The 26,739-nt window shown below is 40.6% G+C and overlaps 1 protein-coding gene across 3 annotated transcripts; it reads left to right on the plus strand.

Moving 5' to 3' along the window:
• Positions 1-902: 902 nt before the first annotated feature.
• On the plus strand, positions 903-26,155 carry arhgap40 (Rho GTPase activating protein 40). Of its 3 annotated transcripts, XM_082532239.1 has the most exons (17): positions 903-1,096; positions 1,189-1,287; positions 5,947-6,244; positions 11,045-11,271; positions 12,182-12,387; positions 12,988-13,066; positions 13,828-13,976; positions 15,003-15,168; positions 15,667-15,758; positions 16,051-16,128; positions 17,418-17,577; positions 18,377-18,459; positions 20,980-21,186; positions 21,955-22,095; positions 22,499-22,650; positions 22,788-22,843; positions 23,340-26,155. In XM_082532239.1, the coding sequence occupies exons 3-17, from the start codon at positions 6,171-6,173 to the stop codon at positions 23,444-23,446; spliced, it is 1,977 nt and encodes a 658-aa protein (XP_082388365.1). In that variant the 5' UTR covers positions 903-1,096; positions 1,189-1,287; positions 5,947-6,170; the 3' UTR covers positions 23,447-26,155. The 3 variants fall into 3 exon arrangements, with proteins under 3 accessions (XP_082388365.1, XP_082388366.1, XP_082388364.1); XM_082532240.1 differs by lacking the exon at positions 5,947-6,244 and having other exon boundaries at positions 904-1,096; XM_082532238.1 differs by lacking the exons at positions 903-1,096; positions 1,189-1,287; positions 5,947-6,244 and adding an exon at positions 8,064-8,494.
• The last annotated feature ends 584 nt before the right edge of the window (positions 26,156-26,739 follow it).

Below are 26,739 nucleotides of genomic sequence, written 5' to 3' on the forward strand. Positions count from 1 at the left end.
ACATTGCTTTGTTGCTTAGTCATTCAGAGTCAGGCTCTTCATATTCAATGCTGCTATTCATTGTGACAGCTGCAGAAGTTCAGCTGTTTACAATCTTATGAGACTTATTTTTTGTGAGTACTATAGCCATGTGGGTATGGTACACTGACAAGTAAAAAGGATTTATTGTAAATCTGAAAATATGATATACTTTATCTATGCAGAGTTTGCATATAGTCACACAACTTTTCATAGTCAGAGGGGCCAGTATAGTCATCTTTATGGGTTGCTTTTTACCCTAGAGACTAATAATAAACTATTAGAGGTTAGGCTGCTCTCCAAACGTACTGCATCATAAAAGCTTAGACAAATGGTGCCTTAGCTATAAAAGCCCTATATTCTTTTTAATAGCTAAGGTCATTTGGGCGGATACCAGCAGAATCTCCCCTCCAGAGCTTATTAAAAGTTGAACCAAGGTGACAGAAACAATATATTTATTTTATAATATGATACAGTTTTACAAAGAAACACTACACTATTGTAAGAATCCACATGAATAAAGGGGATGAAAGAGCAAAAGGTTACTTTACATAAAAACATATATATCCTTTATCTGATAAGCTTCATTATTTGGAGAGAGTTAAATAAAAAGATGGGAAAAGCTGAAATCTAACATTCATTGTTGTAATAATTAAAACAATGACTGGACAACATTTTTTTTCCTGGTAGTCAGGAGGCTATCTGTCTACTATGCGATATAAAATCTTGAAGTTTCCTCACGTGTGAGCAATCAGTAAAGAAAATATTTGTTTTCTTAATATAAATTTATATTTTATATGTATGTCAAGTACGCAAATGGTTATATGTATAAATGTTTTTCCCCTAACTTGTTTATCTTGATATTCATGCTAACATTTCACTTAAAATAATAATAATTATTATTATTATCATCCTTTTACAGAGAAACAGCAAAAAACTGCACCTTTCCCTGGTGTTTTTGATGTTAACGCTAGGTTTTGAGGTTTAAGCTAAAAAGCGCCAGAGGAGCAGATTGAGGTACAACTGCACATCATGTGGTTGCTGCTGATGAGCCCGGCGGAGTGACGTCAGCCGCAAGGTGAGAAGGATAACGTGGACTGAAAGCGGAGGAGAGTGTATCCTCGGTCATCTCATCCCGTCCCATCTGCTTGTTGTCATTATCACTCACAGAAAGACTCGCTGCTGCTGCTGCTGGACTACATGGAAACACATTCTTTCCACGCTCGGTCGAGCCTTCGGACACCGGGGGCGTCGACAGCATTTTCACAGGTAAGGAAACCGGTTTTATTTGTTGGACGCGACGCTTTGTTTCCACTTAGCCACCTACCCTCCTTTTTTCTAGTTTGGCAAGCACGGTGATATTTTTTTTCTGGTTAAAACACAAGTCTTATCCTACACAAAAAGGCTGTCTTTATTGAAAATATTTCTAGAGCTTTGTGCAATTTTTCTATTGCATTCGCTTATAAAGGTTTCTGGTTGCTAGGGTCTCTGAACCTGTTACTATGGGCGTTTTCCGCCTCACGTGCAGCTGAGAGCCTGAGCCTATACAAAGCGTTGATTCCCCTAATTTTAATCGCTGCATATTATGGTAGCAGTATGCATTTGTTCATGTTTTAAGCCTATACTCTTTTTAGACAGTTTATAAAATCTAATATTGGAATATATTGATATGTGTTGAGGAGGATATTTTAGGCTTCATCTAAAAACTGCAGGTTCTGTGTTCAGTTATAGATAAACTATGTAGACACTTTCCAAATCACCTCAAACACATCCTTGGTGCTTCAGTAGTATTTGTTTATTTATTATGAGCCCGATTAGTAGTCCCATAAACCTGTCCTAGTCTTCCTGGATTTTAGTTAAAACAGCATTACATTACTTTAGGACACAACAAACCACAACAACATGAGCAGTTCCAGCAAAAACAATTTTTAAAAAGTTACTTGTTTACATTTTAAATATTGATTTCAGTGTTAATTTAGTCATTAAGGGTGGATCAGTGTTTTCATTGCTTTACACAGTATTACTTTGGCTCTACTTAATGCAGCTGCATTGTAAATGTTTGTAGTGATAGGCCATTTAATAACAAGCCTAACAAGTTCTTTTTTGGGGGGGCGGGGTAGTAGAGTCTATCCCCCTTCAAAAAAAGGACATAGTTGGTTAATTACCTGTTCCGTGAATTCCCTTGTTGTAGCAGTTAGCAATTATGTTAAGCATTCCCTATCACAAAATACCTTAAATAAGTAGAATACAGCTCAGTAAAGTGTAACACAATATGTTAAAACAAGTATGTAGAAACTAATTTGAAATCAGTACAGTGAAATATATTAAATTTAACAAACCAAAATAAAACAGGATTAATGCTTTTTGCTGTTGGTTTTCAAGTTAAGAAAAAAAAAATCTCTTTCAATCCATTGCTTTAGACTGGCATGTGTCTACAGTTTTGTGTACTGTAGTGGTAGACCCTTTAATATCCTGGGTTTTATGATTGCTATTCACATGGATAAAAAGATGTGGCCACTGTGAATGTTCTCTGTAAACAGGAACAATTTTTGCTGCACTGGTAAGAGATAATACCTGCAAAAGCTTGGCCAGTCGGTGTTTGCTTCCAGGTCCAAAGGGTAAGGGTAAGAGTCAGTGCAAAATACCTCTGTCTTGTAATCCACTTTAGCTCCATATGGCAGAGGAGAACGTATTCTAGCTTTCATTGCCATTAGACTAAGCCCTGCTCTGCTCAGCGAACACATCTATGTTCTGGCAGCCTGTCTGTTTTCAATAGAGAGAATATAATGATGTCAACGACTTGGGATAGCTCAGTAGGTAGAGTGGTGGCCCCATGATCGGAAGGTGGGGGGTTCGATTCCCCTGAACAGCTACCCTGAGGTACCCCTGAGCAAGGTACCGTCCCTACACACTGCTCCCCGGGCGCCCAATGGCTGCCCACTGCCTCACTGAGTGAATGGGTTAAATGCAGAGAGGGATTTTCCCCACGGGGACCAATAAAGTACACTTTCTTTCTTTCTTAAATATTAAGACTTAACCTGTGACATCTCATCGCTTCAGTCGTTGCCCTTTTCCAGCACCAGAGATGACAGTGTGTGTTTGTGAAAATGCTCAGTGAACGAAATGCAGTCACTGAAATTGTTTTTCTTTTTTAACCTGGTCAGAAGAGATCTGGTTACATGCTGCAGATCATGTTCCTGATCATTTATTGTGGTTATGATCGTGTAAGTGTAGGGTTTCAGGAAAACAATATCATTGTATGCTTTGTTGCCCTTTCACTGCCAATTTATGAAGTAGAACTGAAAGTCAACAATGAAATACCTTGAGCCTGATCTTCTGTGTAGGGTGGGGAAAGAAGGAATCTTTTCTAAGAATGCAAGCTGTTATCATAAGCCTTAAGGTGATTATTATTTCTTATGAACCAACCGGGCTTGTGCGTCTTTCATGCCAAGCATAGTCTCTTGAAGTTGTAAACACAGCAGAACTCGCCATAGTTAGTCCATGTAAGCCCAGCTTGCCTAAAATAAATCTTTCTAAAACCTCAATGAGCCAAATTGGAAATGCTTTACTAATTAACTGAAGCTGAACTGTTTCAGGTAACCTACTTTGAGTTCAATCATGTCATGAGAAGCAAAATAGAACAGCAAAGTAGTGCATGAGCCTCTGTACAGTTTTAGTCGGACTTTTAAGGTTTTTACATTTGGTTCAGTCTCAGAGCTTCACCCAGGGACGCTGAGTGATGCATCGCTATGTTCATATGAGCAGATAATGAAAGCTTTTCCCCAACTCACTTCCCGTCTGTGCTTTCAGAAGGTCAACCACACGGCCCCGATGACTTAGTGTGCCGAGCTAGTGTGGAATTCGATTGCTGCAGCTCAATTCTGCCCGTCTGTATGTATACAGTGAAAAAAGCATGTGCATGACTCATTTTTTTCCCCATCTAAGAAAGTGTTTTGTACATGTTCACCAAATGTTTGCCTCAGTGGTTTCTGTGGAATTGTACTGGTTATGGTTGCTCTAATAAAAACATGCTAGCATGGGCTGCATGGTTATTTGATGATGCAGTTCACCACATCGCTTTGTTTCTGTGAGCTTCTGTGTCAGTAAATAAGCGAGCATGCATCTGATACACGGCCAGGTTTTTGACTGTGTATGAATATGAGCTGTTGCCACTCACACTGTGTCATCATTTGCTTGGATCTGGAGGTGTGGATGAGTCTGCCTCAGTCTGAGCTGCATGGCTATTTTAGTTTACATTTTTTAGAATCTCTTAGCGAGACAGTTTCCATTAAGAGAATCTGAGCAGGACTTTGAAACTGATGTATTTTAATGGGAAAAGTCTTCTTAAATGGTCCAAATTCTTCCCTTGTATATTAATTGATGAGACCAGTCTGCTGAAAATTTGTGTTCAGGATATGAAAACTTTTGTCCAGAAACACAAATCTGTGGAAACTGTGAGGCTTTGTGGCTCTATAACCACATTTTATCCTAATCTGTCATCTTTTATCTTTGAATGTTTTTCTTCCCCACCTGTTTTCTCCTTCACTTCCCTGTCTTACTCCTCCCTTTCCCTCCGCTCCGCAAAGGCTCAGTGGTCTGTTTGCCAAGAGTAGAAGAGAGCAGGGCATGAGGCTGAGCTGGCTGTCACATGCCATCTGCGGGGTCACATGAAGACACGCCATCACGTTCTCTACTCTCCTTTTTTCCCTGGCGTATCTCTGAGCCAAGGAGGATTGGCAGATAAGGTGTGAAAGGGGCTTGAGTTCAGAGGAAAGCCAGTCAGCAGTCAAAGTCAAAGAAGACAGCCTGATTCTAACTTGCAATTTAGTGTCTACATAATTTTATTATTGCCTTACAATATAAAGCGCCTTGAGATGACTGTTGTTGTGATTTAGTGTTATATTGTTATTGAATTGAATTTAAATAGTTTAGGAAATCAAATACAGAAACAGGGACCTCAGAGACTTCAGGTTGGCGTATTAAAATAAACAAAGAAAAATAAGGAGTGTGTTAGTGTCAGCACAGAGCGGATGAGAAAGCTAGAATCTGAAGAGGTGTCCCTGCGGCCTTCAATTTGTTTTTGTCTTGTTAAACACAAATTGAGTTTTGAGAGTCACTGGGACCACTGCCAAGCGCTGAGATGCCAGTAACACAGAACGTGTATCAGGCTCGCCAGGTAAACTGTCAACAGGAGGACGCCGTGTGTTGAGTGACTGCCGTGACTTGACATGTTTATTGGAGTAGACACGGAAGCTGTTCGGTGGGGGAACATTCTTGTACAGGAACTAAAATAAGATTTACAAACAGAGTTTTTTTCATTGTGTTAGTTATGATACTCTTTCTTTTTACAAAAATCTAAATGAGCACCTATTTCATTATTTTTACACCACACCTCACTTTTATGTAGGCTAAATGTTGATGGATGGGACAGTGATGTAGTGGTTAGCACTGTCCACTCACAGCATAACAATTGCAAGTCCAAAGAAATGCATGTTAGTTAGATATGCAGGAAGTTAGTTTTCTGGAAGATTCTTCTATGTTTAACATAACTGAAGCATATAGGAGTCCCACGTTATGTCATAGCCGTCTCTACGTTTCTCAGAAGACACCATTAAATGACGAGCATCTATGTCTCTAATTGTTTTTCGTGCTCAGGGCTAAAGGACAAGTTAAAGACACAGTTTTGCAGATTCCTATGCTTGGGTTTAAGTAAATCAGTAAGTGAATATTGTAAAGGATGTTTCACATTTTTCTTTGTTCCAGTAAATGATGTATCTCCAGCACAAGTTAATCCAAAGCTTAATTCCAGCCATAGGGCTATTAAGACAAACATGTTACTTTCTGTGCTCCATCCATTTGTTCAGCCCACCAGCTCGAGTGCCGTCCCTAAAAACCATTCATATGGTATCTCTCCTCTGTTTGTCCCAGCCTCGTCAGCTATTCAACCAGTCAGCTTCTAGCCTTGCCGAGCCCCCCATGGCGACCTCCTTTCCTGCCTCAGGATGCGAAGTAGTGACGTTTCTGCCAGCACAGTCAGACTGTCCTTGTTCTAATGTGTTTGTGCATTGAGGAGATTACAAGGAAACAGCTTGCCAGGGGCAGGCAGCTGCTGTTTCCTACAGCTTGCAGCAGTTTCGGGGGACAACAGCAGGATGCCATGGGGGAGAAGCGGCTCGGCGGCCCTGCTGCTGTTCTCTGGCAGGGTTATTGGACGATACAAGGCCAGGTAGGATTAGGCTGTCGGGGTCTGCTGAGGCTTGCGGCTCAACTCTAAGCCAGCTGAAATGTGGTGTCACTTTTGTTTGTGTGTCTTTGATTGAAAATTTTGTTTTGCTTTTCTTTATTTTTCCCTTTTTGAAGAAGTTAAAACATATAACTTTATTGATGGATTCATATTTATTATTTGGACGAATAATATATAAAAATTTGTTTCTTTATGCTCTTCTCTGTGCACCTTGGTGGTAGGTGAATCTCTATTCTGGTGCGCTTTTTTGTAAGATTTCGGTGCTTTATAGATCTGCTACATGTGTTTGTGATTTTCCATGTCACAGATCTTACATGCTGGGATGACTTAGGAAAAAAAGCATTTGCTCAAGGCTGTGTGAGCTAATTGTCGCATTCTCTGTACTCTAAGAGGCTTTCAGTAGAATTCAGCTATAAGGAAGAAACGCTGTGTTACTACACAGACCTCTTTTTCAGTGGATTGCAGTATTCCTTCACCAGAGTTGTTGTTGGGGTTACTTTGTGTTTCCCACCGTGCTGAGCATGAAGGTAGACAACAGGGTCACGTTTTGTCCATTCTTCTCTCAGAGTGGATGGCTTCCTGTTGATACTCTGTCTTAATAGGAGGTCTATTCAACAAAGAACAATTACAGCTGCATGACATTTTCAGTATTCCTTTTTTAGCATTAGTATGAAGCATGTTCTTTGTTTTGTGGCCAAGCTACGTGGCTTGCTGGCAAGCTGAGGAGTATTATTACCCGATTTAAAATTAAACAATGATTCTTTTCCTCCTGGTTCTTGAGTCAGCGTGGGAGAAAATTCAAAGCTAGCTTTATTCCTCTTTATAATCCCTCATCTGAGGGGAGTTAGAGGTATTTTTAGCTTGAGTCCTGCAGTATTTTCAGTTTGTATGAGTCTTTGCACAAATTCAGAACACAGCAGGCATGGCAACTTTAATGTATGAGGATATTTCTTCAAGATTTTATTAAAACAAACAAATATATAATCTATCAGTAGACAATATAAAAATGTTTTAGGCCCCTTCCCCCTCATTTACCAGGTGTTTGTGTATTCACGTCCCCAGCTGATATGTAGGACATCAGCATGACAATAGAGTATTGAGAGAGCGAGGATGAGTCACTGATTGAGTGAGGCCTTTGGGGGTTACATACTCACAGGCAATGTTGACAGACCTGTTGCACTTGAGAAACTTTCACTTTATGTTCCTCTTACTCTGTTGTGCGCACATACAGCACACACATCATATCCTCTGGTCACATTACAGTCATTCTTTTTCTAATCTTTACCCGTGCCCAAGTATGCAGTTGAACGAATGCGTCTTTCTTCTACATATAAGGTATGATTTGATGCAACCTACTGCATCATTAGCTGTCTGACCGCACGTTTGTGCAATTTGTCAACACTTTAAAGCTGGGTTTTTTGTTGTTGTTTTTTTAAAAGGGGGAAAAACTCATCATTAGAAACATTTGATTTAATTATTTCTGGTCACATACATTGAAGAGGGGATTAAAGTGCTTCATCTGGCCATCTAAGAATCCTTGATTAATGAGCTTAACAAATGTCGTCAGGCTCATGCTCAAAGGTCAGTAAAGTGTCTGAAGTGCTATAAACATGTGATACAACATAAAACAAGTAAGCTTTTGCTCAAGGGTTCATTGTTTCTGTCCACTTAGGCTACTACTGTCCTAAAACAATGACTGTTTTGTGTTTCAGGGTAAGCATTTTAAGCCAGGTTTTGAAATGTGACAGGTCATAGATGTCAGTTTGAACCAGTAGGGAAGAAGATGGCAGTCAGGCGTATAAGGCAGGGCGCGTCACCTTGGAGTAACATGGGAGGGGACAGGTGTGAGTGATGTCTAGATGCTCACGGAAGTCGTCACTCCCTCTTGCATTCCTGCTCGAGCTTAGAAACATGCCACACAGCCTGAGCCACACTAAAGACGCTTCCTGTCACCTTACAAGAAACTAGAGCTGCGGACAGATTCGCTTCGCTCTCACACAGTGTTCATCAACCGGGACTGGATAAAGCTAGATTTTGTGCAAGACTCTAATTCCTGGATTTCTTTAGGAATGTGGATATGGGAGGTAGAGCGGAGATAGTGGTGAACACGCTCATGTCCAGCATGCCCAGTACGCATTTTTCACGCTCCACACCGAGCCGCTTAAGGCTCCGTCCACAGACTCAATGGAAGGGCAAGCGCGTGAAGATATCCTTTCACAAGATGAAAGCCAGGTAGGTGTGAGAGTTAGAGACTCACAAGAGCTTTGGTGAAGGTTTGGAGTGCTTTCTGTTCTTGAAGAGAAGTGGTGCAAATGACAGGTTCTGCGGTAAAAAGAACAAAAGGTTCTGCGAGGTTACGGTAGATTTACTTTTCGTTGAGAAGTCTGTACTTACAGAAGAGTTTTAAAAGGGTGACTCTCTTTAGATTTTTATCCCAACATTTATCACATGTGCTAACTGTCTCACAGTTTACAGACAGTCATTGGTGAGATATAAAAGAGTTTCACCTGGGTCACATATGAACTGCCAGGTTCGTATGTGATGGTTTTCATAGCTGCATGTGAGTAATATAATGAAGCAGCTTTTGTGTGAACAATAGCCTTTATTACATCACTGATTATTTATTTCATGGATGTATCATTATTCGCTTTATGGTCAAACTAACATTCATACTCCTATTGGCTGGAGAGTTTTGATCAGCTTCTATAAAGTATCTTTAATTATTAATTTATTCATTTAAATCTGAGTGGAGCTGGTAGAGGTAGGTGTTACCAAGATGGTGTTTATTATATAACTCTCGAACAACTGAAAATTAGTCATCAGAGGAGACGGGAATATGTAACTGTCAAAGTTAACACATATGCCAGACATCTGCTTCTCAAGCACTTGCAAACTGCATAAAACAGTTGGTCTCTGGCATGCCTTGTGGTATTTTCCATTGTTTTCTGATCGTTATCAGCAGACAAACGCATTATTGAAGGCTTGTTGCCAGGATCATTGCAACTATAAAACTGTTGGGTTAGGGGCGATCGTTGCTCAAGAGTTGGCAGTTCGACTTGTAATCGGAAGGTTGCCGGTTCGAGCCCCGGCTCCGACAGTCTCGATCGTTGTGTCCTTGGGCAAGACACTTCACCCGTTGCCTACTGGTGGTGGTCAGAGGGCCCGGTGGCACTGGTGTCCGGCAGCCTCGCCTCTGTCAGTGCGCCCCAGGGCAGCTGTGGCTACAATGTAGCTGCCATCACCAGTGTGTGAATGGGTGGATGACTGGATGTGTAAAGCGCTTTGGGGTCCATAGGGACTAAGAAAAGGGCTATACAAATACAGGCCATTTTACCATTTACTATCAATCTGTGAAGGTGGATTTATGCATCATTTTTTGCAGTTAATTTAATGTCTGTTGTAAATAATTCATGATCTGGATTCTTCACGGTTGTGATATATTTTGGGAAGAAACATTGTTTGAAATGTTCCTAAAATTGCTGAAATATTTGAGATTTTCCATTGAAATTCATTGGATTGGGGTAGGTACTGTCAGCTAGTCTGTATCCTAGAGTACTGCATGTGTGTTGGAATGTAGCCTCACTAGTTTCGAGATCAGAAAACAAATGGCAAGAGGCCATTTGGTTCACAAATCTCTGTGGAGCTGTTACTTAATACAATTTGACAGTTACGAAAAATAATTTTTATTTTAATTCAGTAGAACCACTTCTATTGTTAATAATAATCTGTTTTAATAATCTGGTAACTGATGTATTCATGTTTAATGGTGATGGATCTTGGAGTACAAAGTGCAATATCAGTGAAGAACAAACTTATATAAACTTTTGTGTCTCTGTTTCTCCGTGCTGTTACTTTGCAAGAAAAGAACCGATCATTGAAAATCTGTTGAAACTCACACCTCTGCCACCACCACCCGTGCCCCGCCTCCTCTGAAACTGGTTAGGAACACTACAGCACAATATGGAATAAAACTAACCAGACCTTGCTTTTGTTGACTGGTGGCTGATGTGGGCATCTGTGAGGAACATTTCGATAAGCTCACCAGAATTACAGCTGAAAGTATGACGAGTATTTTCTGATAAATATTACTTAATGATAAGCCACCAGGCATTCCACAGAAATTCCCCAGCATGCTTTGGTATGAGTTTTAACATTTGGTGACTTGGAGAATGTGACCAGGCTGCACACCAATGGAGTGAATCATTGATGTGCAGTCAGGCTACTTCCTGTGTCTGAGATCGCTGGGTCACATTTAATACTGGAGGGTGCAAGTGCATCTGCCAGCGGAGTGTGTCCTATTGTTGGCACAGAGCAGAAACCCTTGTTTTTCAGTTCTGTGCAGGAAATACAGGCTGCTTTTCCTTGCATGTGTACGGAAAGGAGACTCCGATCAGATTTATTCATTATAGAGCTGCATATTTTGTCTTCCATTGTTAGTATGTGACATTCACAGAAGGGCGTAACCCTGAGGAAAACAGATTTCACATTGTTACAGTGACATCTAGTGGATTTGTGGGGTACTTTGCCTCCGGGCCACATTTCACAAGAACAATAGAGACCCCCCTTTGTGTCCATTTGCGCCGTCTCTCTCCACACTCCTGCCCTCCCTCCATCCCACTCCTTTTGTCTCTCCATCTCTCTGGGCTCTTCCGGAGGATTCACCCTCCCTGCACCACCCCAGTCTTTGCCATTCATCCTGCGTTTGTATGTGCCTTTGTGTTTCTATCCATTTGTTTGCATGCATGCGTGTGATTTCTTTACGTGTGTGTATGTCTGCACCAGAGATCCCAGCCCCACCGAGATGAGCGTGGAGCCTTGGGCCAGCCCGCAGGACCAGGCAGCTGCTGAACTCTCTCACAGCGAACACACGGACACGCCGCCCTCTCAGGATCAGGAGCAGCACCCTGATAAACTCTGCCTGGACTCGTTCTGGAGTGAGGTTGAGAATATCCAACAGGGGAGTGGCTACGCAGACGACTGCAGCAGGAGAGATTCGAAACACTCCGAAGGTAAATACTGCAGATCCTGCACTGATTGAGGAGTAATGTAAAGAAAGAGCTGAAAAAGACATTCGCTTTAGTTTATGTGATAGCATTATAAACATTTAGTGCTTAAAGCAGCTGCTAGTGAAGAGTCTCCATGAAATGATGCATTAGCCATGGCAACATATCAGGTTTCTCTCATGCAGCAAAGTAGTGCTTGTCACCATGACAACACCATCAAACAGTCTGTGGCAGAGACTGTTTTATATGCAGGAGCCAAATAGCCATTCATGAATACTGACTTCTAATAGGAGTGCTTTTTTGTTATGCCCATTCAGATGATCTGATTGTGTTAATTCAGTGGATCCTTTTCATGTCACTTTGTAACAGGGTGCTCTTTTAATTTTGCTACTAATGAATAGTGAGTGAGTGAGTGTTCAGTTTTATGTTTCTTATGGCTGAACATTCACTAACTGCTGTATTAAGTGTTGAAGAGCAATTGTTTTAAACTTCGCACTCAGCCCAAGTTATCATTTTAAAGCCTTTGGACCACCTACAGTTGTTTATACTTCAAGTTTAGTTATTATAGATCACTTAGACTGCAGCCAACTGAGTGAACTGTTGGCCTTGTAATATGTTCCCTATTTAGAATTATGGATATAAAGAGAAGTTTCATTAAAGGTTTTTTTTTTTTAATCTATTGGATTGGTTTCCTGGTACCCAATTTACATGTTACTTTACATTTTTAAGCAAATATTACCAAATAGTGTTCTAGTAAAGCTACATAGTTAGTTGTAGTAATTTAGTATTATTTGAAATACACAAAACTACTTCAGAGTTAATAGGGTTGAGTCATTCTGCATGTTTAAATGCATTTTATACAGATCATGTCGTTGTTGGTGTTTTTACATCCCAGCGTTATATTTATGTGTTTCAGAAGGAGAGCAGGAGGAACAGTGGTTGGCCGATGCTGGCTTGTCAACCCTCATCAGTGAGGACACTGAGACAGTAGACAAAACTGCCCTGCTGTCCACTCTGACCAAGACGCAGGCTGAAGCCGTTAAGCGTCGAGTAGAGACCTACACGCTCCGCAAACGGAACAAACCGCCACCGCGTGACGTTCGCGACATATTCAGCTCACAGGTCAGGATGCTCAAATACTGAACCCTTGACTGTATCTGAAGAAGGAAATTGTGCAGTAATGATTGTTTTACATTGTAGAATATCAGCCACTAATTAAAGGAAAGCAGGTAATTTGTATGCAGCTTTTCTTGATACACGCACATCAGCTGGTTTCCCGGGTTTCCGGTTTCAGCACTGCTGCAGAAACTGTGTGAAGGTTAACGCAAGTGCAGAATATCTGTTTCTCATGCGTTAGATTATACAGTAAAATGTAAGAGACTCAGTTCCCAGGTAACTGTCGTGACACATTCAGGGTCTTCTATTGTTCCAGCGATGCTGTCTTGTTTGATGGAAGAACTGATCTGTCACAATGAAGGCAAATCACATGTAAAGGCCATGCTTTGTCCTCAGAGACAGCCTTAGAGGGGAACAGAGACACTGTTCTTCTGATCCTTATCAGTGCTGTATCAAAGGAAACACCCTGCACAGACCATGTCCCTTCACTTAGTGGACACAGTTAAACACACACTTAATTCCCAGGGGTAGAGAACACACATAAAGCTGATATTTATTAGTGTGACTTATTGTGGAAACTAACATGTCCGTGATCTTCCTCTACAGACCCTCGTGTCCGAGTCTCAGCATAGTGAAGACCCAGCACAAAACAGCATGGCATCGGTAGCCAAGTCACCTTTATCAGGTAAGAGCTGCTCACCTTACTTAAAAAAATTACTAAAGGGAATAACAAAGTGGTGGAGGCACTTTTTAGTCTATTCTAAAACACTGGCTGAAGTCATTTCAGTAAAATAATTTAATCAAACTTTTCTTTGAGTACCTGACTCAAACCAACCCTTTGTTTGGATTTTCCATCACCATTGTGTCATTTTGATAATGACTCACATGTTTAACTGCAGTAGATGATGAAATCAGGTGAGCTTCGGATTTCTGGGGGCCTGATGAAGGTAGCTCAGGCCATGGCTGCGTCATCTGTTTTCTCATTGGTTCATATTAATCCCTGGATAACCACTGGCCTCTGCTTAATGCTGCCTGTGTGTATTTTTTTTGCCAACTTGACAATCCTGTTTCTCATTTTCATTTTTTCAAAAGTATTGAACACATGCAGACATCTGATAGCGAGGAACAGTCATGATTAACACAATAGCATACTTGTCTTACAGATGAACTTTTGGCACAGTTAAAGGTGTTGTGACGTCAGTATTCTTGTTTTTATGTGCTTATGCAATGATTTGTTTCCCTGATTTAGCAGATAAGACACAAAGTCTGTTCACAGAACATTTCCTCATATCAGGGCTTCCTGTACATTTTTGTCCTTATCGTTCTTTTCTTCATATTATACATTCCCTTTTTATTTTGGAGGTTAGTTTTGTGACATTTCTACAGTAGTCTTGCCTGATTGAACTAATAGGCCGGTGTTTGTTTATGGAAATGTTTTCTGCTCAGCTGTGACCCCAGAGCATCAGCGAGGTACTCCCAAAGATGAATACTTCATCACTGATGTGGCTTATTGTGAACAGGCCGTCATCCTCATCAAACAAGCCAAACTGCCACAGAATAACAGCCAGCGCAGGAAGGAGGACGGCACCCTGCCCGTAAGCACCCAAACAGTTTTCACCTCTCACACTCATTTTCTAGGACAGCTGCAGCTTTCAGAAGACTTCTGGGGTTTAAATATGTTGCTTTCTGCTTTATAAATGTTCTGGTGATAAAATATATCTACTTGTACATTTATTTCTTTTGTTAAGAAAAACTGTTGGCAGAAAAGATTTCAAAAGAATAAGAGAGTGCTAGTAACAGCGTGATTTGCGCATCAAGTGGGCAGTTTAGTTCAATTTAAGCTTAGCTGTAAAAGAACTTACTGTCACTGCGCTGATGAGCGGCTTGTTTCACTCAAACCTTCATGAAGATAAATGACAAGAACAGATTTTTTCTAAATGTTACAGCATGTTTTGCCGAAAGCTTTTAAGTCTTACAACATCTTGAGGCCTCAAATATTCAACAGCATCACCAACCGGCAGGCTGTTATCAGAAAAAAAACAGTAATTACAGCTATATAAGGAAAAAAATCAAGGGGTGAGGGCCACACTAACAGAAACCAGTGTACGTTTCAGTCGCTGATTGGATTAAGACTTTCATGTAAAACCACATGCGCACAAACACACACACACATAAATGTTATTATAAGCCATTTGCAACAATCAGCGCTCTGCTGTTAGATAACAGGGTTAAGGAGATAAGGAATGATGGAATTAGCCAGAAACAAAAGGAGAGTTGTTGTGTCACAGAGTCCAGCAGCTTTATTTTTCTATTTCAGGCTGAATAAGTTTGCTCTGAAAAAGGGCAGAATTAGTGGTTTTAATTAGTGAGGTTACATGTACTAACACACTACATAGAGATAAACTTATGTAAAGTACATTATAATTACTTTATTATTTACAGAAATTAATTTGCATGTCATGCTTGTTCTTTTTCTTTTTCCACTTTCCTTTTCTTTCATTCTTTTTTCTCCCTCTTTGTACATTTTCTGTATTCTCTCCCTCTTCACCTCCACTTTCTAACTTTCAACTGCACTCTGGCCCCCTTCTGCTTTTCCTCTCCTTCCACTATCGCCTCCCCAGCGGGTCATCTGCCCCAAGTGCCGTCTTGGAGTGACTCGTATTCAAGATCTCTCCCACGCTGACATGAAGAAGGTGCGTCAGTTGGCTCTCATCGACATGACGGCGCTGTGCGACCTCCTAGAGCTGGAGGTCAAAAGGCACAAAACTGGCAAGAGGAAAAACCCAGGTGTGATTTCATTCACCATCAGGTCGTTACAGGAAAAGCACACATAGAAATGTTTGAGGCATACTGTGAGGGTAGTAGCTTTAAAAATAAACACACTGGAGAGAAAATGATGATTTTAACTGTATGTTGTGTGTTTAGATTTTGCCATCTATATAAACCTGACAGCTTTTTCACTTCCGCCAACTATTCCTGTTGTTTAACCGATAGTTAACTAGTTTAACAGTGGTCATGTCCGGTGTACTGACGAGTTGAGTATATTCAAAATCTTTTTTACATGCGTATTCTCCACACAGAATAGCACGAAAAACTAGACTAAACTGTGGTTACATATTCTTTAGAAACAATCAGTCATAAATAACCTTCAAAAATGTGGGTTAGCAACAGTATAGCAAAAGCAGTGACCCGTCTCACACAAAACATTGAGACTTTGCCCCGTATTCTGTTCGGGCCAGATGTTTATATGAGGGCAGGCATGACTGACTCTTTGGTCTTTCACAGAGAGCCCGCTCTTTGGAGTCCCACTGGCCACGCTGCTGGAGAACGATCAGAAACTGAAGCCCAGCGCTTCGATTCCTCTCTTGCTGCAGGAAGTAAGAACTCTGAAAAATATCTGTGTCATGTGTCCTAAACAACATACATACTGTTTGTGCATATTGTGTTCTATATATGATGTTTATGATTCAAATCTGTTGATCGCACAAACTTCACAAACGTCTTCGAATCAAAATCAGAAAACAGGCCCCGTGTCCTCTGCATCTGAAACACTTTGACCACACCCTGTTTGTAGCAGCAGTTACTGAGTATAACCAGCAGAGGTGATCGAGAGATTCTTATCTAACGATGCTCAACTCTGCTGACGTCTTTCTCTCTCTCTCTCTGCAGTTGTTGTCATTTCTGGAGAAAAAGGGAATCGATTCGGAGGGGATCCTGCGTGTCCCAGGATCTCAGTCCAGAATCAAGGTACAAGAGCAGGGTCTACACACCTCATTACTGTAATAAATAACTGGATGTTTAAAGCAAAAAAAAATAAAAAAATTTCAAACCAGCCAAAATATTGACACTGTAAAATGTCAGAAATTCCAGATCAATACAGAGGAAAATCAAATGGCTTCTGCCAACTTTAACTACAGCTGACATTTAGAAAAACAAGGTCCAATGAGACAAAATCAATACAGCTTTTGCAGCTGCTGGTGTAAAGCAGCGCTCACGATAAAGTATTTAATTTCTTACACACTCAGGTGACGGTGAATCAATTAAATATCAGCAGCCACTAGAGGGTGCCAGTTAGCTCTAAAGAAGGAAAAACAGCTAGAACAGATGCTGGGGTTGATGACAGCAATTACACAGAGAGATGTAACTGGATTGGTATTTGTTGAGTTTATTGTTTTGACAGCAAATCAAACAGTTAAAATGTATTAATGCATTTAATGCTTACACAGCGTGACCCACCGGCATCCACTGGCATTTGGTGTTTTGATTTCTGCTCAGGAAGACTGAAATGCTAACACATGAGTCCAAAATGCAAAAAGTACAGGAACAAAGACCATCTGACTAAGATGAAGAGAGGAATATATACTTGATGACTGGAAACAAGGCACAGGTGGGAATGATTAAACAGGTGAAACTAATGAGGGCGAAGCAGACAGTCATAAAGGAGGAACAGGAACAAAAACAGAAATGAGAAACCTTCAGAGTAGAACAGGAAGTAACCAAAAAGAGTAACTTACAGTGAAACATGAAGACAGAGACGGGGAACACAGATTAAGATGAACAAAATGAGCACAAACATTATTCTATGAAAGTTTAACAAAATTAATTTGATTGAAACTATAAATAGATTTTAGTTTAAGTCTAGTCATCCAGTTGGTCCTGTTACATATTTTCTGCATGACTTTTCAAACACAATTAGAGCTAATAATAGAAAAATGTTTGCAGCCTTACACAAGGCACAAATAAAGACTGTTGTCAGTTAAATTTGCACATATACAGATGCACTTGAGATGAAGTATGTGAAAGTACATGAAACACCTTTGATACCTTTGTCCTGAGGTCCATCATCATGAATACATAATTTATTACTGTAAAGGTTTTAAATGCATACAGGTCAATGTGCTTTCAAATTGTCAACGCTGAGTTATGCTGAAAATTTTAAACGATGACTGATCCTTGACATTATCTGTGCCGGGTCGATAGTTTGAATCAACATTTATGTCACGTAGCTCTTAAACCGCCATCTTTTGTGTCTGCAGCTGCTGCAGCAGAACTTGGAGGCCAACTTCTACTCACGGCATGTCAGATGGGATGAAGTGAGTCCGAACGACGCCGCTGCACTGCTCAAGAAGTTCATCCGTGAGCTGCCCGCTCCTCTGCTCACCGCGGAGTACCTCAACAACTTTAGCGCCGTCAGGGGTCAGTCAAGACTAAGTGACAGCTCTTGCTGGATAAAACATCTTTTGTATTTGTGTTATATTTGTGGCACAGTGTTGTAGCACACTGTTGTATAACTAAGTATTTTGGATTGGACGAGAACTGTGTCTGATGTTTGTATTAATCCTTAAAGGTTTTCATTTTTAGGACAAGGCTTTATATTTACAGTGCAGCCATACAGTCAATCAGCATTTCACCGCTAAAGTACCCGAGTATAACTTTGGATCATTCATTCATTGTTGCCAGGTTGTATCAAATTACTGTACAGAGCATCAGCTCTTCTTCCCCTCCTCTTCGCACTAATCTGCTGCCCACTTTCACAGACAGCTCAGCAGGATTCACATCATAATTATAATTATATTAATTATAATAAGTCTTTTCACCTCGACGGCAGCGCCGTGTGACACTTATCTATTCTACTCTGGCTGAAAAGTTAAAATTAAGATGAACAAGTTGATACCATTTTAAGAAGTATCCCTGCACTGCCACAAATACATGTGCAGTGACACAGCTGTACTGTAGATCAGTGCATTTACATTAGTTTCACTTTAATAAAAATACAGATTGATATTAATAGAATCTAGCTGGTGTGTAGCTTGCGAGGAGGATCACTGCGATGATGAATGATGTGCGACCGCAGAGACATAAGCTAACAAAGCTAATGGCCACCTGTCACACTGTCATTAATCCTTAGACATACCATTATTCTTTGTCAAACAAAGGAAATGAATTATGTGTGCGTGTGTGTGTGTTTGTCTTACCTAGTTGTTTCTTCTTTTAGAAATCACAGAGCTGAAACAGAAACTCCACATGCTGAACCTGCTCATCCTGCTGCTGCCCGAGCCCAACAGAAACACACTAAAGGTAAAGACAACACAACACAGACACAAACAGTGAGTCGTGCTCTCAGACGCAGTAAAGCCTTTTTGTTCTGGCAGAAATCCGTGCAGCTCCTTATTGTGGGCTTGTTCGATAATGGAATATGACTTTTCTGTTCACATACCACCTTTGTGCTTTTTATTTACTATATTTACTCACTTTAATTTGTTATGATTTCGTTTAGGAGCACAGCTAAAACAGGTCATTTTAATACATGTTAAGTCAAAGTCAAACGTTGTCTTTACTCAAAAACGAGAAAAGTTCTTTTGACGGCATAAATATTAATAACTTTATATTGTTTTGTGCTAAAGGACTCACATACTTTTAATGCTTTAGTCACATTTTTTTTAATACTTGCAAAAAGTTGTAATGCTGCCTAACATGTAAATAAAATAACAGCAACAATGATTTAATCATTTCGTACTATATTTTAAACAGAAAATGTTCATCACAGCAAATTTCATCAAAGCATTTAGAGATTCAGTGGCTTTCTTTAAAGAAAATAAAATGCTGTAATCTTCATGCAGTACTGCATTAAAAACAGACACAAGTCTGTCCTGGAAGTCGGTGCGTGGGCTCAGGAATACTTAGTAAGTGAACGCTGTCTGATAACTTGATATCCAACAAGTCCAGTTAAACCTCTGGATCAGAGCTCATGTAAGATGTGCTTTGGAAGAACATCAGGAAGAACACTAGCTTATTATTAGCACTCAGTTCAAAGGCCAGAATGTGTGAAAGCTTCACATCTGTCTCATTAATGCTGAACAGTAGTGTTGGTCAAGTTACTTGAAAAAAGCAATCTTCCCCAAAAAAGTAATCTTGTTACTCTACTGATTGCTTATTTTCAAAAGTAATTAGTTACTTAGTTACTTTAAAAAAAAATTACAACCTGAATAGGTGATAAAGCGATAGATCTTTCAGCCCAATTCTATTTTTTCTGCATAATCCATCATATAAAATGTAATCAAATGAAAAAGTCTCTTTTTGAAACTAGTTTTATTAGTTTTAATCTTTTAAATTTACCCATGAAGCAAACATTAAATTATATGCAACATTCTCTGACTGGAAGAAATTTGTTTAACATTTACATTAACTTTTTTCTGCATATTCCAGCATATAAAATAAAATAGTTTTTTGTGTTTACACTCTTTCAAATAAATGCACGTAAAACACAGCAGAAAAGAAATAAAATCAAACACTCAGCAGTCCTGTTGCTCTATTTTCACCTGTATAGCAGGAGTGGGGCAGGCGGAGGTTTGTCCTGGTGCAGGTGTGTCCTAGCGGTCAGTGGAAGGATCTGGGAGTTTCATATTCCCGTGGCAGCGTACTGTCGGTGCTTGAGCGGAAGTTTAGGGGGTTTTTTCGCTGTAAAAAGAAGTTTCCTTCCCACGCAGTGAGCAGCGAAATCTTTACTTTTTACGAAATCAAACTTAAAGTAAGGTCAGTACTTCCACGCTTTAAACGCTGCACGTCATACTCTCTGCCGCATTTGTTACCGTATATTATCCGTTGTTGATCTGCACACAGCTGTTGCCACGAACGTCGCACTCGCTTACGTCATTGTCATGAGACACTCGCAAAAAACTCCAGTTTTTAGTAACGCAGTAACGCGGCGTGCTTACAGGAAAGTAACAGTAATCTAATTAGCTTTTTTGCAATAGTAATCCCTTCTTTTACTCGTTACTTGATAAAAGTAATTGGATTACAGTAACGCGTTACTTGTAACCCGTTACTGCCCATCTCTACTGAACAGTAAATACATTTAAGGATTCTCTCTTTCTCGGGAAAAGCCTTTTTTATTTATTTTTTATCAAGATGATATTAAACCACCTTCTGCATTGTATTAATCTTTCAATGTTAATTTAATGTCAAATTTCTAGTATTTTGTAGTGTTACATTGTTCCTTTCACTTGCATGCACATGAAGAAAATCTCCAAGTTTCAGAGCCAAGTTCAAAGTGTAAAACGCTACATGAATGTTACAGAATGTGTGAATGACCCCACGTGTTAAAACTGTACTTGTGAACAACAGGCTCTGCCACGTTTGATGTCACACTCTACAGACTCTACTTAGATTTTCCACAAATGTATCCAGGATGACACTTGACCAAAAGCACTGTTTCATAACACATTACTGTATTGCTCTGCTCCTATTCCACATTTTAAACACTCTGCTCTGTTATATAACCGCTTGCATTAACCATGACTCATTTTCACTAAACACAAGTATGCAGTCATCTCCATTTATAGCAACCAGGAGCTTAAAAGCCACCTGAACTAATTACTTTGACTCCAGCGTCACAGCTGAAACTTTCTGTGCATTAGCATACTTCTCAGCAGAGGTGTTGCAGATGATTCATTCACTGTAATTATTCACTTCATCGTATTTTGTCCTGCATCTAAGTGCTCTCTTTTCTTTTTGAAAGACATTTAGCTATAGATCAGTGCATTAAAGCTCCAAGCTTTAACAAAAGGAAACCTGTATCTGCATCCGTGTTTGCTTTAGGCTCTGCTGGAGTTCCTCAGTAAGGTGGTCTCCAAGGAAAAGAAGAACAGGATGAACTTGTGGGCCGTCGCAACCATCATGGCTCCCAACCTGTTCCTGCATAAGGCTGTCCCAAGCAGACTAACTGAGGGTGGAGAGAAAGGACAGGCGGAGAAGGCGGCGGATGTTATGAGGCTCCTCATCCGCTACCAGGACCTGCTCTGGACGGTAGGACAGAGATCTGAACCTGCAGCTCCTGAGCCACATGCAACTCCTTTTGTCGATCTCCATAAACATTTACATTTTTGATTTATTGTTGTTGCACGTGATTCTTTACATTCTCAAAATGTAGTAATATGCAGCCTATACACCAATAAGCTAATAGTATCGTAATAAACTAGTATTCTGCAAACTAAAATGTGCATCAAAGCTTAGGTTACTGCTGGCCTACTGGCCTGCTTGGTCTGCTGCTGGAGTGGAGTCCGAATCAACCAAAAATCTGATTTTGCAGCTGGTACACTTCTAAAGTGTTGTATTCATTATCATTGTGGGCTAATTTTAATTTAAATCACTGCACAAACACAGGCAGGACTCAGAGCCGACGTAACTTTCTAGCTGGTCAGTTTTAAGCAGTAGCTATTTTTCCTCAACTTCTAAAGAAAATTATTGTATTTTGTATTTTCACCCCCTGCAGAGTAGTCATGTGGTAAAATAGTTTAATTATTTGCCCCTTTTGGGCTCATTTGTACCTAATAGACGTGTTACATCCCTTTATAAGTCCCAAATGTATTTTGAAGCTCCACGCAGATATTTTTGTAGGGATAGGTTGCCAACTCCTGCTGTATTTACTTCACAAGTTTAATTGGTTTGACAAGGTCACTATAGAAACTTCCAGAGTGAGGCTGTGTTTTTGTTTTTGTTTTTTTTCCTGCCAAACAGTGTGTGAACATTTCTTGGCATGAGACAAACATTGTGTCATGTTGCTCCTCTCTCCAGATCCCTAATTTCCTCATGAGCCAGGTGCGTAGGCTGAACGAGAACAGTAACCGGCGTTACCAGTTATACGATCGTCGCTTCAAGAACCTGCTGAGAAAGATTCACACGGACAGCAGGGAAAAACCGGAGAAAAACTCCGAGGTGAGCTGGTGTCACAACACTGTACTGCTTCTTTCACTAGAGACGCTGCATGCCAGGCCCGAAGGACCATTTTATTAGAGTATTAGAAACTTTCAGTTGGTTTTTAAGACAACACAGTAGGTTTCAGCTGGTGGTGGAGCCGGACAGATTTCTGACATAAGCCGGTTAGGGATGAACAAGTGCACCATGTTTGTGGGAACTTCTACAGTGAACTGTTTTAGCAGTTCCCTAAATTCCCTTTGTAGAAAGAAAGGCATAAGTGTTCAGCTACCGAGAAATCAATTTCAAATACAATAACTGTGAGATTTTATACTATATAAGTATCGATGCGTTTGATATTCAAAGTTATTCCAGATGATGACCAAACAGGAAGAATAAATTGTGCTCTTTTTGTGTCCTGCAGCCACATCGTACAGTGAAAATCCAGGTTGGAGAACTGGAAAGCAGCACGATGGATTATCAGCTTAACTTAAATTCAAGAGCCTCCGACCTTCTCGCCCAGTTTTACCGCCAGTTCCTCAGAAGCCCTGAAAATGGAAAGGGCAAAATGCGGAGGTACGATATCACAATATTAAAAAAAATGTTTTTAATGCATCCAGCTGTGTTGCACGAATCTGTCTGCTCATACATGTGATTAGTTAAAAACAAAAACAGACCCTCATGCATGGTGTCGCGTGCGTGTCTCTCAACAGGAACGGCTCAGTGGCGTATTCGGACTGCGCCCTGTACGAAGTGGGCGGGAATATCGGTGAGTGAAAGTGTTCTCCGACCGGTGCAGCACTGACATTTGCGTGTCTTTCTGCTCACTGAGCCCACGAGTGTAGCAAGGTCTTACGTAATGAAGTGTACAAGCGCCAAAGAGACACGAGCAGTGCATCTGCAGTTATCAGAGCAGACAAATGCTTATTACACACATGTCTGCGCGCTCACATGAGAGCTGACACAGTACAACCGAAACTTTTTGTAATCTGCACTACTTTTGTGGTCGAAAAACTCTAATCTTTATGCTTTAATACAAGTACAAGGATTAGAATTGATTAACAGTCAGCACATTCATAATCAGCTGACAGAAAAATGGGTAGAAACCATAGAGATGATATAAACAAGTTCATATTCTTTTATTGTTAAAGGAAAAACAAAATCATTATGAACATTTTTGTAATGATCCTTGCCATAATTGTTTGATCCATAAATTAATTAATTGATATGTCTTGAAGTTCACTTTTTGTGTGTTATTTCTGCAGGTGAGCACTGCCTAGATCCAGACACACACCTTCTAGATTTGTACAACAGCAATCCTGGAGGAGAGTGGATCATCAAAAGGAGACCCAGCGGCAGCAGGGGGCTGTGATGGATGGACTGAACGAAAACTCAGTTTCAGACTAAACATAAAGGCATCAAGGTCTACGGAAAAATCAAATCCACACAGCCATCACTTCTTCATATCCTGTTCATCCCGTGAGCAACAAGCGAGAGGGAGACAGATGGAGGAAGCGGGAACGGATAGATGGAGAATCTGCCTGGAGCAGAGCCTAAAAACTGTCTGCGATCACACGAACACACACTACCCTCTGTCTTTCTCTTCCTGCCTCTCTCCATCTTCTTCTTTTCCCTTCACTACATCATTTCTCTCCTGCGTTGCAACGCTGAGAGCCTAAAGCTGCCGACGCGACTCATTACTTCCAACAGAGAACCTGCTGCACAGAAAAGAGGAGAGCGACCGGCTGGACAGTTTGCTTCGCCATCTTTTCTCTCAAGCAATCGTATCCAACCATGAGCGAGCAGATGGGGATGCAGAGCACCTCTGGCTATAGAGAGCTCACGCCCTCTGTCAGGCCAGCATCTGCTCCACAAAAGTGTTTTTCTATCATGATTTATCAGGGCTTTGTAAAAAGCTCAAACGTGATACAAGAGTTTTATGTGCATATTTGAAGAAAATTTATTGTCTAATGCTAAAAGTCAGCAGAATACAAGATTTCATTTGTAAATATTTGCCCGCCTGCATCTCCAGTGATTAAGCTATTATTACATCATCAGTCTCCAGTGTTACCACTGCTCAGTCACTTATACAGCCAGTTCATACAGATAACCCTGGATATTCAAGTATTCAGTGAACAAGGACACATGTAGCAGGTCAACTTTCAGTCTTATTATGAAATTCTGGATTTCTCAACTTTTGTCAGAAAAAAATAGTTGACCATGAAGTAATACATGAGGTGCTCCATACCTTGATTTCTTTGTTCACCCACCAGTGTTACTTTACCATAAATCAGGAGAAACACAGCTTTTAAAAGCTGATTTCTTTATTCTTCTATCCTGACTTAAGCAGCAAGTTTTCCTATTTACACATTCTCTTTACATCTAGAGCTACTCGTAACCTCGTGTAAACAAATTTGAACATAAAACCCTTGGATCATTTTTTTGAAACAAAAATAATGAGAAAACAGCAGCATGACAGAAGACACTGGGCACTTAAGCTGCTGGAGCAGAAGCTAACCTGGAAACAGACAGTTGATCCAGATCGATCCAGATTGATTTTGCAGCTTTGATGACTTAAGTAAACAAAGACTGGGGTTTGTCAGTGTCAACTCCCTTCTTCACCTGTGCCATTCAATGAGGGAAAGAGACCCTGATGAACTGATATCCCTTTATCTGTGAAACCCTGCGATCTCCTGGGCATTAAAATAAAAAAAAAATCCTCGGACTTCCTGAGCTGCACAGAGCAGCGCTCAAAGAGACTCTCTTGGACACCACGAGATTTGGTGTTGTAACCTCAAGGACAGTGACTGTACCTCTAAAGGGAGTTGTAAAGGACACACAGTGAAGCTGGTCTTCTCGTCTTTTTTTAAAAAACACACGAATGAAGGCGAAAACGAGCAAAGTGACTCATGGGGTGTACTGGGATTATTATTATTATTATTATTATTGTTATTATTTATATGAATGTAATACCGTTGTTGCTTCTTATTCAGTGAGTATTGTGTAGGATAGCGAGACTCAGTGTAACAGTATGATGTGTTAAGCTGCCCATACTCGGTGTGGGAGTTTGCAGTGTTTGTGTTCATAATTGTTCGTATGCTGGCATTTTTTTAATGGATCTCTTTACATCTGTTAGTAGGAGAAGTTGTATAAATATGGCTCATTCATACACACTTTAAGGATAACCCTCTGCAGTAGGACTGTTTGTTGTGAGGCTACTCAAAGCTTTTTCCGAACGCAGTCGAGCAGCAGATGAATGTATTTAATATTTTGTACCGATCGCCAGATGTGAATCGTTTGCTCCTCGCAGACGGAGCCATGTTGGTGTGCCGCGGCCATTTTGTGGGAAGCGTTTCACACACTCCACTCGATAGACGGGGTAATGACAGCCGGCCCGCACCCGACATCTATCAACACCCTCCCCTCCATCTCTGTCACTTCCCTGTAATGGACCATAATGGCAGCGCAGCATCAGAAATGCACACGGAGGAATCGCATTTCTTTGATAAAGCAGAACGTAATAAATGGGCGTTATAAATTCTGCTGCCCTGGACCTGATGACAGCAGTGTGTGTGTGTGTGAGTGTGTGTGCATGCACGTGTGTGATCAGCTTCATTACACAAGTCCAATTGGCCCGTCCCAGGGTCCCAGGCACAGTTCAGTGCCTTGGCACAAAGCGAGCTGATGAAACTGCCTTCTGCTGACTATCAGGAGAACTAGGTCACATCTGAAGCAGCATCCCGGAGGGCGAGCACCCTGAGGAGCAGAGCACGTGGACACGCATTGTCTAAACCCACACGCTGAACAACAGCGTAAACAGGGGCACAGGTTCACACTGCAGCAGCTTTCTATGATCTATGTTTGTATGTGAATGTATTTGTGTGTGTGTGTGTGAGTGAGAGAGAGAGAGAGGACGTTTCCTCTCTGAAACAGTGTTATCTGTGTGATTACCCAGGGACTCTCACACAACTACATGAAGGACATTTACAGTTTTTAATATATCTGTGAAAATATTTCTTTTCTGTAGAAAGAAAAACTTTTGAAAAATGTTCCTTTTTTTTGTCAATAAATGTGAATCTCATGTTGTGTGAAGCATGATTTATTTTTTCAATATGAGTTAATGGCTGTTGGAAAGATTGCATCAACAAACGCATCATTCATCAGCACTACAGTTACAACTGCCACCTCTCATCCATTCCCTGTGTGCTTATGCACCAGCAGAAAACGGAAACCATAGACACGTGTGTGAAAACAGAGAAAATCTGGTGGTGAAGCATTAGTTTAATCTGCTGCAATAATCAATAGAGAGATTAACCTGGTAATGTGGGCGCGCGAAGAGGCCAGAGCTGCTCTGTTCCTTGATTAATCATCACCAGCTCGCCTAGAAAAACCATTTACAACTAAGTGCCTCATCAACTTCAATTATTCAAGGTCTCAGCGTGTCCAAAAGGGCGCTTGGAAGACAAAAAGAGCAAAACTGATGTATCATATACTGTTCGATCATTCATTCTTTCAGTTTTGGTTTGCAGAAAATTTGATTTTAGAGATGCATTTGATATTTTTGGAGTTAAATATTAAGCTTCCGCAACAGCAGATGGAGTTCGTTGTCTTATTATTGTATAAGTTTGCAATGCCAATGTAAGTGTGTAGAATATATCTTGACAA

The sequence above is a fragment of the Aulonocara stuartgranti genome (assembly GCF_965226115.1).
Source record: "Aulonocara stuartgranti genome assembly, chromosome: 5".
NCBI lineage: Eukaryota > Metazoa > Chordata > Actinopteri > Cichliformes > Cichlidae > Aulonocara > Aulonocara stuartgranti.